This window comes from Pogona vitticeps, chromosome 4, assembly GCF_051106095.1.
Source record: "Pogona vitticeps strain Pit_001003342236 chromosome 4, PviZW2.1, whole genome shotgun sequence".
Classification (NCBI taxonomy): domain Eukaryota; kingdom Metazoa; phylum Chordata; class Lepidosauria; order Squamata; family Agamidae; genus Pogona; species Pogona vitticeps.
The window spans coordinates 131,067,529-131,081,878 of record NC_135786.1 but is presented as its reverse complement, the minus strand read 5'-3'; the positions used below and the strand labels follow the sequence as shown (position 1 = coordinate 131,081,878).

At 40.3% G+C, this 14,350-nt stretch overlaps 1 protein-coding gene across 5 annotated transcripts in view; it reads left to right on the top strand.

Annotated features, from left to right (window-relative positions):
- Nucleotides 1-14,350, top strand: part of ANKHD1 (ankyrin repeat and KH domain containing 1) — a 132,623-nt gene that overhangs the window by 73,232 nt on the left and 45,041 nt on the right. For 4 of the 5 annotated variants that reach the window (XM_078392507.1, XM_020799369.3, XM_020799368.3 and 1 more), the window contains exon 15: nt 10,916-11,662. The exons of the other annotated variant lie outside the window; for it this stretch is intronic. In XM_078392507.1, coding sequence (XP_078248633.1) covers nt 10,916-11,662 — 747 coding nt within the window. The remainder of the gene's footprint in view (nt 1-10,915; nt 11,663-14,350) is intronic. 5 annotated transcript variants of the gene reach the window in all.

The following is a 14,350-nucleotide window of genomic DNA, read 5'->3' as shown; positions in this document are numbered from 1 at the left end:
AAAATGCCAAAGCATGTAAACTTTCATTTCTTTCATCAAGGTCACCATGAATGCACACATATGGGTTCCTTTTGCTCCTATGTGAAGCTTTTGGAACATTCTAGAGCTTAGGAAAAAGAAGCTGTTAGAATACCTTCTCCCGTCGCACATGCTCGTGCCTCTGACAGCCTTCCCTCAGTTTCTTTTTTTGCTGCCACCTAGGAAGCTTCTGAGGAGCATCTTGAGCAATTTTTCTCATACTTTCTTCATTGCTTGATCTTCACTTGTTTCCTTCTTGAGATTTTTTAAAATTTCCTTTTCTTAAAAAGAACTTTTTTATCCAACGTACTTTACCAGTTTCCTGCCTTTCTCACCATCTTCTTTTCCCTGTTCATTTTATGGCCTCTAGGGGCCCGTTCAAGAACTGCCAGCAGTGTGGTAATAAAGTCCCACTATCTGATGGACATTTGCTGTGCCTTTATGGCTTGGGAGAGGGGCATGAACCACAATCTTGTTCCCATTGTTGAGGGTTTGCCTAGCCTGCCTTGAGAAATCAGCAACATCAGCTTAAAGTTTGCCTTTGGGAGGCTTTCATTCAGGCCACTGAAGCCCTAGTCTAAACATCCACAACCATCTCTACTTCTACCACGGAACCAGCTTGTACCAACCTGTCAACCCTTACTACTGATGATGATAGACATCCTCAGCCATCTCCCGTGGCCAAGATCCCGCCTTCAACTTCAACAAAGCTCTTGACATTGAGGCCTCAGCACCAAAGGCTTTCACTGGAAGCTTGTACTTTCAGCCAATCACTGGAATATACTCATTCTATTCATCGTTCCCTTCAGCAGCTTGCTCCCCTCGAGCTACACCATTCCCAGTCATTCTACCTTACTCAACATTCTGATCAACAGCTTTCTCCCCTTTATGAGGAGCCTAGTCATTTACTCATTCTTCCACCTGTGCCTTGTCAGATTATGCTTGTCACTGTCAACACACTGTTCGATGCCAAAGCCCCTGTAAGAGTACTCACAAAATTCATCATCTGCACTAGTCTCCACCTTCAGACTCAGAGCCTTGGACCTGATGCCATCTTGCTCTAGACTTCAACAAGGTTGTTATGGCAGTTCTGATTGGAATGTGTTACAGCCTCTTCATGGCTACCATCCACTATATAGCCATATATAATCTACTCTGCACCAACACCAAAATCTAGCCCGAGACCACTGTTGTATTGGGCACCCCACACCATTGATTGCCCACTCTTAACCTCGACACCATACACCTGACCCTGTTGCTAGGGCCCCATCCTTTGAATCCAGAGGACTCATTTCACCACTGTCGGGCTATGGGTGTTGAACCATGATGGCCATAGCATCATTGGTTCTGAACACACAACTCCTGATATTCACTAAACCAACTGCTTTGAAAGGTAAGTCAGAGAAGCAGTAATCTGCTGACACTGAGGCCACTTTGGAACTGAAGTGACGGAGATACCTCTCACCTTCTGACTTCTGTTGAGGTGTTGCATTTCCCAATACCATGCACCTCAACACCAACCCTCAACAGCTTTCTCACACCTACCTTACTCCTCACTCTGACTCTGAGCACGTCAATATTGACTCCCGATACCAACATGACTAATGAGCATCCAGACTGTCAACCTCTTCAACTCAAGATGGTCCTGCTCTCCATGGCATGGGAGAACCCAACCAGGGACAGGCTTTGGGATTGGATAACTCTCGATCCTGAGCTCCTGAATCCAGATCCTTAAAAGAGACACCTTCAGCCCTGCTCTCTACCCCAGAATTGGATCTGGCAGACACACATCTGCCCTCTCCTTTGCCTGATCTCTGACCTCATCCTTTGTCTTGTCAGGTCCCTTAATTTGCAAACTCAGAAATCCTCTTTGTACCACTCAGACCCCAATTATGACCAGGCTGATAGACAAATATTTACACCCATTTTCCTCATCATACCTTCCCTCCTTGATATTGTAAAGGATTTTTGGGCCAAGCCATCTACCTTACCTCCAACTTTTAGACGTGCCTATGAAGGGGCGGGGCTTCATCCAAAACAGGAAGTAAACAAACCAGCTGCTGGGTGCCCATGAGCAGCTCCAATGCAGATGTAGATGTCCGAATGGAAATTGGCTCCAGAGATTTACAACAACCTCTGCTCCTGCTGGGCCAGTTCAGACTACAAAACATCTCCCTTGCACTACTCTAACTTATGCAGCCGCTTTCAAGCCTCTCTCTGGCCACTGTTGATTTCCATCTGCTCACTTATAAAACTGTCTTCTTTCTTGCCATCACTTCTGCAGGAAGGGCCAGTGTGCTGACAACATTATGATGTAATCTTCCTTTCCTACAATTATTCAAGGAAAAGATAATCAGTTGTCCAGACAATCTCCTTCCCTCCCAAGGTAGCATCACACTTTCACCTAATGCCACAAATTATTCTGCGGCCTTCTGCCTGTCACCAGCTTCTCTTAATAGATCTCTCCACTCTCCTAATGTGAGGAGGGCCTTGGTCTTCTACATCTGTCAAACAAAGCCTATCTGTAAGACCTCTTGACTTTTTGTCAGCTACCAGGAGGGCTGGCTGGGTGCCCTGATCAAATGATGCCACATTCTGCCTGAACTGTGTCATCATCCACTGTGTTCTTGAAGGGTGTCCAACTTCATGACATCTATAATGCTGTGTGGGCTCACCCATCTACTTTTGTCAGGCATTACAGACTTGATACCAGGGACAGGCTGTGTCCATCTTTTGGCAGAGCTGGGTTAGGTTCAGTGCTCCTGTGACTTCCCACTGTCTGGTAAGTAACCTTGATATTCACCCATTTGTATGCTTTCGTTGAGACCACAATGAAGGACGACAGGTTACTTACCGTGATGGATTAGTGTGTCATGCTTCCCCATAAAATAGGCTTGCTCTCAATTACATGGTGACCTCCTTTAGATGTTTTGGCTACTCCCAACTCACTTTGGTACCATGATGAGGACGTGTATTGGTATCTTTATTTCTGATGGCAACAGTGTAGTAGTGTTGGTGCTACATCCAAGTGTGTCCTTTGTGCGTGCCCCAGTTTGTATCTACCATTGCAAAAATCTAGATGAGAATTTGATATTAGTGAAGTCATAATACAAATTCTGACAAGATTAGAATAATAATAACCAACAGGCTTTCCTGCTTGTGAGTGCATCTGGTCATTTTGCATTGTCTCCCTGAGGTACCCACATGGGCTGCTATGGGGTGCTTTTGGATTTATTCATCTTTAATTTTTGGTGGTAATATAAAGTGTTTTGTCATCTTAATGTATTCAAAAAGGTGTCCCTTTTTATTGTGATTTGTCATAGTTATTAATGCATTCCAGTAAACTGCATATGAATAATACCTTAAATACTGGTAGGAATTGGTTACTGGAAGCACATTATACCAAGACTCCACCATGAGTTGTACAGTGGGGTCTTGACTTGAGAACTTAATCCGTATTGGAAGGCGGTTCTCAAGTCAAAAAGTTCTCAGGTCAAATCTGCATTTCCCATAGGAATGCATTGAAAACCATTTGATCCGTATCTGTTCTTTTCCGTCCATAGAAACTAATGGGAAGCTGCTATTCTGCCTTTGACCACTAGAGGGGGATATTTTGTTTCTTTTTTTCTTAGGTCAAGAAAGGTTCAGGGAAGGCAGGGAAAATACAGTCCAGGCAGTACAGTACCAGGCAGTCTGAAGACTGTCTCCCAATCCACTCTCTAAACACTGGGAGGAGTGAGGAAGCAGACAGGCACCCTTTTCACTGGCCAACAGTTAACTGAAAGTTCAAATTTTGCACTTTCCCTGCCTCCCACATGGTTTTTTTTTCAGTTCTTAACTCAAATCTAAGTATGTAAGTCAAGTCAATATTTTCCTATGAGAGTGGTCCTTAAGTCAAAATGTTCTTAACTCAAGCCGTTCTTAAGTCAAGACCCCACTGTATGCTCTCCAGAGTTTTTTGGCTGTATCTCAAGTTAGTTTTAAGTCTTAATTTATTTCAGATTGAAATGGCTTCCATTTAGATGCCTCACAGTGAGCTCCTCACTCTGTCAAAATTTTTTAATGATTTTATTTAGGTACCAGGAATGGTTTGTGGACTAGGGTCAAGAACAGGGTCATAAGTGCCTGTGCTGATCACTATGTTCAGACATCAAGAATATCCTTTTTAAGTGGGGCTAAACATTTAATTTTACAGCAATTTTTTTTCACAGCAAGTTAGCCTGTTGCATCAGTTTTTATCAAGTCAATAGGTCAGTGTGCGTTTCCTCATTTCAATTTAGAGCATAGCCCTGACCAAAAGAAAAACTAGCTTGTATGTAACAGACTTTATATAGCTATGGCACTGTGATTGGTTTCGTTAGAAGGTGGAGGCAGGGGCATACCTACTAGGTAAACTATTTAATATCTCTTTCAAGCTATTGAAAGCTTCCTGTTCTATGAATCCCCACCTTATTTTTTCAACTACGTACTCTTTTCTTGGTTAAGTCTGTGAGAGGTACAGCTATCTCTGTGAAATTGGGGACAAATTGTCGGTAATATCCTGCCAGCCCTAGAAATTGTTGCACTTCCTTTTTATTCCTGGTTGGTGTCCATTCTGATAATTTTGCCACTTTATCCTGTATGGGTTCGATCTATCCTTGTTCAACCTGAAACCCTAGAAATTTCACTCCCCTTTTAGCGATTTTGCACTTTGAGGGGTTTGCCTTAAGTCCAGCTTTTCACAATTCCATTAATACTCTCTCTAAATGCTCTAAGTATTCTTCCCAACCCATACTATAAATTAAAATATCATCAATATAAGCTCCTGTGAACTCTTGTACTGGCCCTAAGATCTTATCCATCAATCTTTCGAGCGTCGTGGCTGTTCCATGTAACCCAAATGGCATTCTGACAAAATGGAACATCCTTTAGGTGTGATGAAAGCTGTTTTTTCTTTACCTTCCTTTTTCATTGGGATTTGCCAATACCCTTTTCATAAATCTAGAGATGATAAGTATTTGGCTCTTCCTAGTCTCTCTCGTGTCTACTTAAGCCCTTTTTTGTTGACCATTCAACCATGCTACCACCGCCCAACCATTTCATTCTGATCCTTGAACCTGCATGGTCTTTGTGTGTTCTCCCACCCAGGAACAATCCGTTCCTGGACAATCCCAGCGTACGTGTCCTTCAGCTCCTCACTCAAAACAGACCGGTCTCCCGTCTTTCCCACGCTTCCACCCGTTTGCGTTTTCGAACAGCCGATGATTGAATGTTATAGGGTGCACTGGCTTTGGGCCCATAGGCTCGAAACCCCAACCTCTTCCTTGAGCAGGAGCACCAGGGTTGAAAACTCTGTGGCGCCGCGCCTAGTTCACTGTTTGCCGGCATCTTCTCTCTCCCTCTGCTCCTCTCCAGCAAGGGGGTGGAATTTTCCTTTACGTAGTCTTCTGTGTTACAAAAGTCCTCCACTAGGTGAATCGCCTCCTGAAGTTTCTTCGGATGATTTTTCTGCACTCAGTTTTTCAAACCGACTCCTTACATTGTCACTAATTGTTCCCTCACTAAGATTTCTAATAACTGTTCTTTGGATTTTTCTTCTGGTCGCAGCCACCGTATCAGATTGAACTTCATTCTTTGAGCCAATGGGCAGGGATGCATCCTGGGCCTCACTTCAGTTCTCTAAACCTTCTGTAAGCTTCTTCTGTTAAGTTTAACATATGTAAAATCGCCGTTTTCACATCTTCATATCTGGTGGCCTCATCTGGTGATAACGTATCTACCAGTTCTTGCAGCACTCCAGTTAAACAAGGAATTAATATTAAGGTCCACTGTTCCTTTGGCCATCCTGCCACAACTGCCACTCTTTCAAAGGTGTGGAGATACGCCTCCAGATCGTCGGTAGCCTCCATCTTCTGTATTCAGATCGGCATGGGTCCAGCTACCCATACGTTCCTTGGTTGTCCTGTAACTTTCTGCTCTTTACCTGCTTCCATTTCTTGCTTCAATATCCGCTTTGTTATCAATGCTTGCTGCTCTGTCAAATTCTCTATCAACTTTTCTTGTCTCTCTATCATTTGTTGTAGCTTTATCATTTCAAAATTTCCTGCCGTCAGAGCTGCCCCACATTGGGTGCCATTGAAATTGGGTTTGTTAGAAGGTGGAGGCAGCTCTTTCCTTTGGGTGGGAAATAACCATGAAGAGTCATTTTGAACATTAACAGATTTATTAGACTTAACTTCTGGAGAATCAATAACAACTTCTATAGGTTCAAAACAACTTAGTTCCAGTAAATGTCCATAAGAATCAGGCAACGTTTATAAGATAGAATTGTCCAATTTTATTGTGGAGCTTTGTCCATCAGTTTCTGCAACCTTCCGCTAGACCAGCAATGGCAAACCTATGGACACGTGTGCCACAGCTGGGATGTGGACCCTTTTCTGCTGGCACACGAGCTGAAAGTCGCCAGATTGCTATCCCCCCCCCCCAGGCAAACCTGAGAAGGCCGCTGCAGCCACAGTGCTTGCGCTTCGGCAGACGGATCTGGAGCAGCTGGCGTTGGCAGTGGATCCAGAGTGGGGTCTTGAGGTGCCTCCATGCCGGGATTCCCCCTTCCGTTGCTACTTCCAATTCCGCCACCGCCACTTCCTGTTCCGTCGCCTCTGTGGCACGCCGCCCACTGTTTGTTTTCCCTTCCCCCGTTTGGGCACGCAAGCCCAAATAGGTTCACCACCACTGCTCTAGACCTACTCCTCCTTCACAGGCACATTGATAATTTATAGTTTTAGTTACTAGCACTTTCAGCTTTCATGAACAAGAGACAGAAGGGGTGGTGATCTGAACTATTTTTCTACATAGTACAATCAGATTTTATGCTAATTGAGCTTCTTGAAGAGTGAGGTGTTAGGTAGCATAAATCTTTTTTAATTCTAGCAAAGGCTGGGCTTTAATTTTGGATGTGCAATGCTTCCCTTAATATATATCCACGTTAACCTTTTCTTTTGGAAAATTAAAATGCTGGCCAGAATCCAAGTCGAGATTTAAGCCTGCCTAAGCTGAATAGCTCAATGGGTTAGGCATTGACCTGCAAAGCCAGAGTTTGCATTCCAGAACAGCTAGCCTGTGTGGTCATGGGCAAGCTGCACAATCCTAGAATAAAGGAATGGTAAACCACTTCTGATTACTCTACCTAGAAAATCCCTGAAAGGGTTGCCATAAGTCAGAATTGATGATGGCACAGTTATTATTAAGTAATTTTGCATAACTCAGATTGTCAAATAGCTATTAGTAAATGAATCGCCAATTCAGTTCCTAGTCGTGTGCTGGGTTGTATCACTAGTCTGATGCTAAGAATTCAATCCAAGTCTTGTTAATTAATGGCTGTTCACCCTCTTGAGTTATGCCCTTCCACTTTCACATGTGTAATAGGTTACTGTAACATGCTCTCTGTGGGTCTGCCTTTGAAAACAATTTGGAAATTTCAGCCTATTTAAAATGTTGCAGTCAGACTTCTGATATTGAAGCCAGTAACAGGAATCGTATAACAGACTTGTTACAGTGACTTCTGGCTGTCAGTCCATTTCCAAGCCCAATTCAGATTTCTGGTTATTCTATTAAAAACCCTATACGGTTTGAGTCCAAGCTATTTAAAGGACCATAACTCTCTATGTAATCCTCTATGATTTCTGGGGTCTTCATAGTAGAGTGTTTTCTCAGTCTTGCTGCCATTACATTTGATGGGGACTCGAGGGTTTGGTTCCTCTCATAAGTAGTACCAGTGTACGGAATTCTCCCCTGTATGAGGCTTCTGCCAGCAGGTGTCCTGTTTAAATTGATTTTTGATTAGTGAATGCCCTGGCTGAACTGGAGATTTTAGTGGGGATGCAACATTTTTTACTTCTTTCAGCTGTTTTAAATTTGTTTTAAACTAGTGATATTTTTAGTATTGTAATGGGTATAATTGTATTTTCATAATATTGCATGAATTTATTCTGATTTTAAATATGCATATTTCTATAAATGTTGAAAATCTTAAGTCCCTACATTGGAAGAAAGGTGGGAAATAAATAATAATTTGGAGTTGAGCAATAGTTTTAAAAGGCATTTCCCACAGATAGTGGATTTGTCATACTAACTCTCACTGGATGTGTAATTGAGAAAGCCAGAAGTGAAAGCTAGGTTCTGTTCTTTTTCTTTTTGTGAAGAACAGCTCTTAAAAACCTTTGTTTTGAATGTTTGACTTCGCTGTTAGGGAAAACCAGCTTTGGATGTTTTCTTAGTAATATCCTGAGTTTGTCTTAGTTTGCTATGAGAGTCTAAAAACTACATTGGAAAGTAAAATGAATGGGATGAGTTTGGTCCAGTTTGTAGGTTTCATACTTGCGGTCAGTCACAGTGGTTTGCAATGGATAGTGGAGGTGTAGAATCAGTACCTTATGTTTAAATTTACCATCAATACATTGCAAACATAAAGTAGTATCCTCCCCCCCACTCACAAGCTGTCTTTCAAACAGTTGGACATAGTGGTTATGAACGTGGGCAAGCAGTCAGCAGACAAAAGACAGGCTGCTGGAGTTGAATACCTGCTGCTTGATTGCTTTTCTATGCACAGTTTTTGGTATCAGCATTTTGGACTGAGTCTTGTTGGAGTTTCATTGATAGGAGGCACCACCTATGGGAGGAAATGAGGTTGGCCCAGGTGTTATTGGATCAGAACAATTCCACATTGTTCTTCTCCTTCATGAGGTTATGTAGTTCATTAGGGTGAGCAGTAGGATTGCCAAAAAGGCCTTCCAATTTGAATCATTTGACTTTTTAAAAACACTCATTTAGTATACCTTTAGGAAAAATATGTCATCCTTCAGCTCTGCCTGTCTGCCTGGGTTTCTGGGAAGCAGGGCAGTTTGAGAGACATACACAGTGCATACATTACAGCAATGAATACAGTGCAGTAGACTCAGTGTTTTGGTATGCCAAGGAGCAACTCTGTGGGCCGTCCTTCCATTTTCTATTTTTCCACCTTGAGTGGGCTTTGTTGTCTTTTTTTTTTCATTTGAAAATGGTGTAATTAGAATCAGGACGCTAGGTTAATGTAAACTTGTTGACTTCTCTGGTAAGTTAACCAGCAAAGTAACATTTGGTAATACTTGAGTTTGTAGATTTCATTTCCAGATTTCTTTGTTTTCTGCAAGACCCTAGAAAACAATGAAGTACAGAATATGGACAGTTCAAAGTAAATTTCACCTATACAAATTGCATCCTGAGGACTAATCAGCATAGAAAACACATCCAGTTTTTGAGACATGACCAAGCTTGAAGAATGCTTAAGACTGATATAGAATTAATTATTTTACTTCCAGAAAAACTGCAATCAATCAATCAATCAATCAATCAATCAATCAATCAATCAATCAATCAATCAATCAATCAATAAGCACTCCAAGCCCAGCAAACCAGTTGAGTATTGAACAGAATGACTAAAATCCTTGTACACAGTCATGCAAATAGCTTAACTTTTGGAAGTGAATTGCCGTAAGTTAAGAAATCTCCATGAGCACTTCCTGTTGCGTACTGGGTTGTATGACTTAATGTTTAACAGATACTGCCTACAGGGATGTCTTATCTTACATCAATTCATGTCTGAAAATTAAGCTGTTTGTGTAACTGTACAACAAGATGGCAATCAAAGGATACTTTAAGAATGACTTAATCTGTTTTTCATACAGTGGAACAAGGATAGGGAATCTCTGGACCTGTATATATTGTTGAGCTCAAACTGCCATCATCCTGAATCAGTAGATCCAGTAGTGAAAAATGGAATTTATACTTAGCTGTAGCTGCATGGACACAGGTTCTTCACCTCTACAAAAAAGTTATGAGTAAGTTTAAGCTGTCAGTGATCACTATGAGAGGTAACATAATTATGTTCATCTTGTACACTTTACAAGCATATGTGCTTGATGATAACCCCAATGATAAGGAAATCAGAGTGTAGCTGCTAGTGGCAAATCGTCCATTACTTTTGCATCAGGGCAGTTTTATCTTTAATGTTAAGACATTTCCTTAGAAACTTGGAAATGTTCCAGAAATCTACAAACTAGAACGGTTTTGTATAAACTTGTAGTGACTTTTAAGATCCACCAGTTTTAATGTTCGGTCTTTTAAAATAAATGTTCTGTTACAATAATATGCTTCATGTCATTTTTTTGATCTTGAGGGCACATAATGGCTCTCTTGAAATTGAAGCTGTTTACTCCCTCATTAAACACTGTATGTGAACAGTCTTTTTTCACCATACCTTTTTTAGATTTGTTGATATAGGTCCTGTGTCGTCTTTTAGAGAAGCATCTGAAGTTTTGAACTGCATCACTTAAAGGAAGAGAGCTTTTCTATAATGAATAAGCTTGGTTTCAAAAAATTATACTTTCTTTTACATTGATAGATTTCTCATGCTGGGGTGGATAGTTGGTAGTAGTTTTGAAGTATATAGAGCAAAACTCTCAGAGAGAGGTTGGATGAGGAGTGTGTGTGTGTGTGTATCTGTTGGTTATTTGATGTTGTTTGTAATAAGCAAATTAAGGCCTCAGTGTTCAATTATAGCATTTCACTGCTTTTGCTTTTATCAGAACCGTTGTAATCAGGACATAAGCAAATATTCTGTTTGTTTTTCAGTTTCAGTCTAATTGTATTCATGTTATATCTAGGAACACGTCTTCATTCTTCTTTGTTGAAGTAGTTATATTACAAGTGAAGCAGGGGTCTGTATTTAAAATTCCAATTCTACCTTGTACTTTCTGTCCTGTTATGAGATACAGGCTTTAATCTGTTTTATCTTAATGTGGTTAGTTTTGGGTGGGGAAGTGTGGGGAGGTACAGGTTAACTTCAGCATGGCATTTTTTCAAACATTTTTCGTGTGCTTAGGTACATCCAAGCAGAAGTCAACTTCCCTTCAGGTAGCAGATCAGGACCTACTGTCACCTTTTCACCCATACCAGCCTTTGGAATGTATAGTAGAAGAAACTGAAGGCAAGCTGAATGAACTTGGACAGAGAATTAGTGCTATTGAAAAAGCACAACTGAAATCATTGGAATTAATTCAAGGTGAACCTTTGAATAAAGATAAGATTGAAGAGCTCAAAAAGAACAGAGAAGAACAAGTACAGAAGAAGAAGAAAATACTGAAGGAGCTGCAAAAGGTGGAAAGGCAATTGCAGATGAAAACACAACAGCAATTTACCAAAGAATATTTGGAGACCAAAGGTCAGACAGAGCCACCCCTTACCCAGCAACAGCAGTGCCCACACACAGGTGTCCTCCCAGAAGTGGAAGAAAATGAAAGTCTTCCTGGGGATAGCTTTTCAGGGTTATCGCAGGTTGACAGTATCCTCTCTAAAGATGATCAGCAACAGTCTCCAACATCTCCTGAGCAAACTGAGTTTGTCCCTCTCCAGCCTTTGTCAGCATCACAGTGTAACTTTTCAAGTAATATAGGTTGTAATGGGACAGATTCTTTTGAACTTCAGAAGGTATTAGGTAATCAGCAAAATGTAGGACAGCAGCAGCCAATTGCTGGAAATGGTCAGGGGCTGTTAGTTCAAGAACCAGATGGATTAATGGTTGCCACTCCAGCACAGACGCTTACCGACACTCTTGATGACCTGATAGCAGGTGGGTTGAGAAATGTACATTTCCTTGCATTAATGTATGTACTCAGTTTCCTTGCTTTAGTTCTCAGTGACAAAGCTGTCTTGCAGCTTCACCTCTGGAAATGCTTATGTAAAGATTTGTTTTAATGTTGTCATTCAGTTACCATTTCTCAATTAGCTGCGTGGCTATATCAAAGGCAAAACATAAAACTCTTTCTTTACTGAACTCTTTGTTATATCTATCTTTCTGCTTTCCACGTCTATAATAGTAACTGTCAAAGAAACCTAACCATGAAAAACAAAGTGGTTGACTTCATTGAGTTGTCTAAATATATATCTGTTTGATACTAGCCATTAAGTGTGTGGAGCAGCAACTGGCCTGATGACCAGGCAGTGTTCACGTGGATGTGCCATGTGTATGCATTATGAGTGGCACAAATGCTTCCATGACCTGCACTGTCATGCTGGCACTTGAGTTTGGAAAGCCTTCATGGCATAACACACCAGTAGCTTTATTTGAAATTCAGTCTGCAGACTTCTCATTTATAAGTATTGTGATACTAGCAGTATATAATGTACCTCCTGTTAGTGGTGAATAGTGTTAAGATAATTTTTTCCTAGCTAAAAGAAGTGGACAAAATACTTGCACCAGGAGTTAGATGAAAGCAGACATGATCTACATTGGCTATTGCAAGTCTTTCTGTCCCTTCAGTGTAATATCAAAAATACAAATATTGATCAAGAGTAATGCAGTAAAATGATGGCTTTTCTCCCAGAATTAGATGTATTTCTGAAGTTAGTTTTTAAATTGTAATTTTCAGCCTCTTGAAAGGCTGGTCTTTGTGGAAGCTGCACAGATGTATAGGATTGCTTTTCTCTACTATATTTGTGCAAAGGATATTTCCCTTTCTGTCAGAATCCAGAACTAACAGATCAGGGAAACTGTCATGGCACTGTGCCTAGTAATTGGGAGCATAACTGAACATAATTTTAGTATTCTAATGAAAGCAGTATATATCTCTTAAATCTGCATATTTCATAATTTGAATCAGCTTTGTGTTTTATTTCTAAGCTGGCTTTGATGTTTATGTCCTGGGAATATTCCTTATTTCTGGATTTAAAGGCAAATATGAAATAAAGTTCTGAGCTGAGTTAGAATTTAATTGGATACTGGCAAGGTACAGTTAAAGAGATCTCTTCATTGATCATGGTATAAAATTTGTGGTAAAAATGTTACCCAAACTCAGAGCTTCGGAGTTTTTTATGGCTGAATCACACCGCTGTTTTTTTAAAAAAATTGCTTTTAAAAATATAAAAGATGCCCTCTGCTAAGAATTGAGTGAGCCTTCTTGTTCATGTGAGAAAAATGAACTTAACTGAAGTATCTAAATTTATTTTTATATGTAAAAAACATTCAAATGCAGAGAAGCAAAAATATTACATGGATTGAACCTTGTGTCTATATTACTTATGTCAGCATTTTATTTTGTGGGAGTTATTTATATGATTCATATTTTGTAAAAATAGTATTGTGCAATCTCAGCAAGTTGTTGATTTTTGCTTGAAATAGTATATGGAATTATTTAGTACAATCTAGTAATATATAATACTGGACAAGTGGAATGTTTTAGTATCTAGAGACCAGTAACAACTACTACTGCCATAGCGGTTACTTGTACTAATTTTTGTTATTCAACTGTGCCAGTATGAAGGGCAGGAAGCATTGCTTTCATTCCAGTGTAGCATTATGAAGCCAGCATGTAGCTATTATCGCTGATTAGCTGTGTGATATAAAATGGGGTGGACCATCTTGAGAAAGCCATTTTTTTCATATTTGTTTGCAGCTCCTAGGCAGTAATTCCAAGAAATGGGGCTAAAGAAACTTATTGTACTATTCAAGTTTTAATTTTATAAAAATAAATGTAGTGATCATATACTGTTAAGATTGCTGCAGTGGTTTTTGTTCACTGAGAAACAAGTTTAGTTTAAACAAAGGTTTTTAAACTAAAAAGGACTTATTGTAGCCTCTTGTATTTTTGAATGCCCCTCCCCACACTTTTGCCTTAGTTTGTTGAGGATGAGAGTAGGAGGCTTTTTTTAAATAGCTCCCTGTAGAACTTGGCTTAGTGGTAGGGGAGGAATGGCACGGAAGTAAGATTAAAAGTGATTGGTGATAGAACAGGTGTTTATGTGTGCATACATGCATAGATGGAGTACTAGTTACCCAATATTAAGTTTTTAAAAAGTTTGAAACCCTGTCTGTTTTTGTGAATTTCTATTTGTTGGTATAAGCAGCTGCTTTCTTCTTAGAGAAGGGGAAAAGAGAGCTACCTGTTCGGAGATTCTAGCAACCTCTTGAACATCTTGCTTCCTGAGATTCGCCTGGCACCCTCACTGGGAGTTTTTAAGAACAAGCTGAAGACTTGGTTCTTCAGGCAGGCCTTCCTCTTCCATCACTTAGTTCTCTGTGTTTTTCCATCTTGGACTTTGCGTACTTTTCTTTTTGTTTGGATATTGTCTGTTTTAATTCTTGTTTTATACTGCTTGGACTGTAAGCCGCCCAGAGTAGATTTGTTAGAATCTAGATGGGCGGGGTAAAAGCCAAATAAATAAATAAATAAGAATCCAAGAAGAAACTTTACATAGCTATTGTTCAGTGTCAGGAAGTAGTGGGGAAAGTCCAAACCCTGTCGGCCTGATTTTTGTGTGA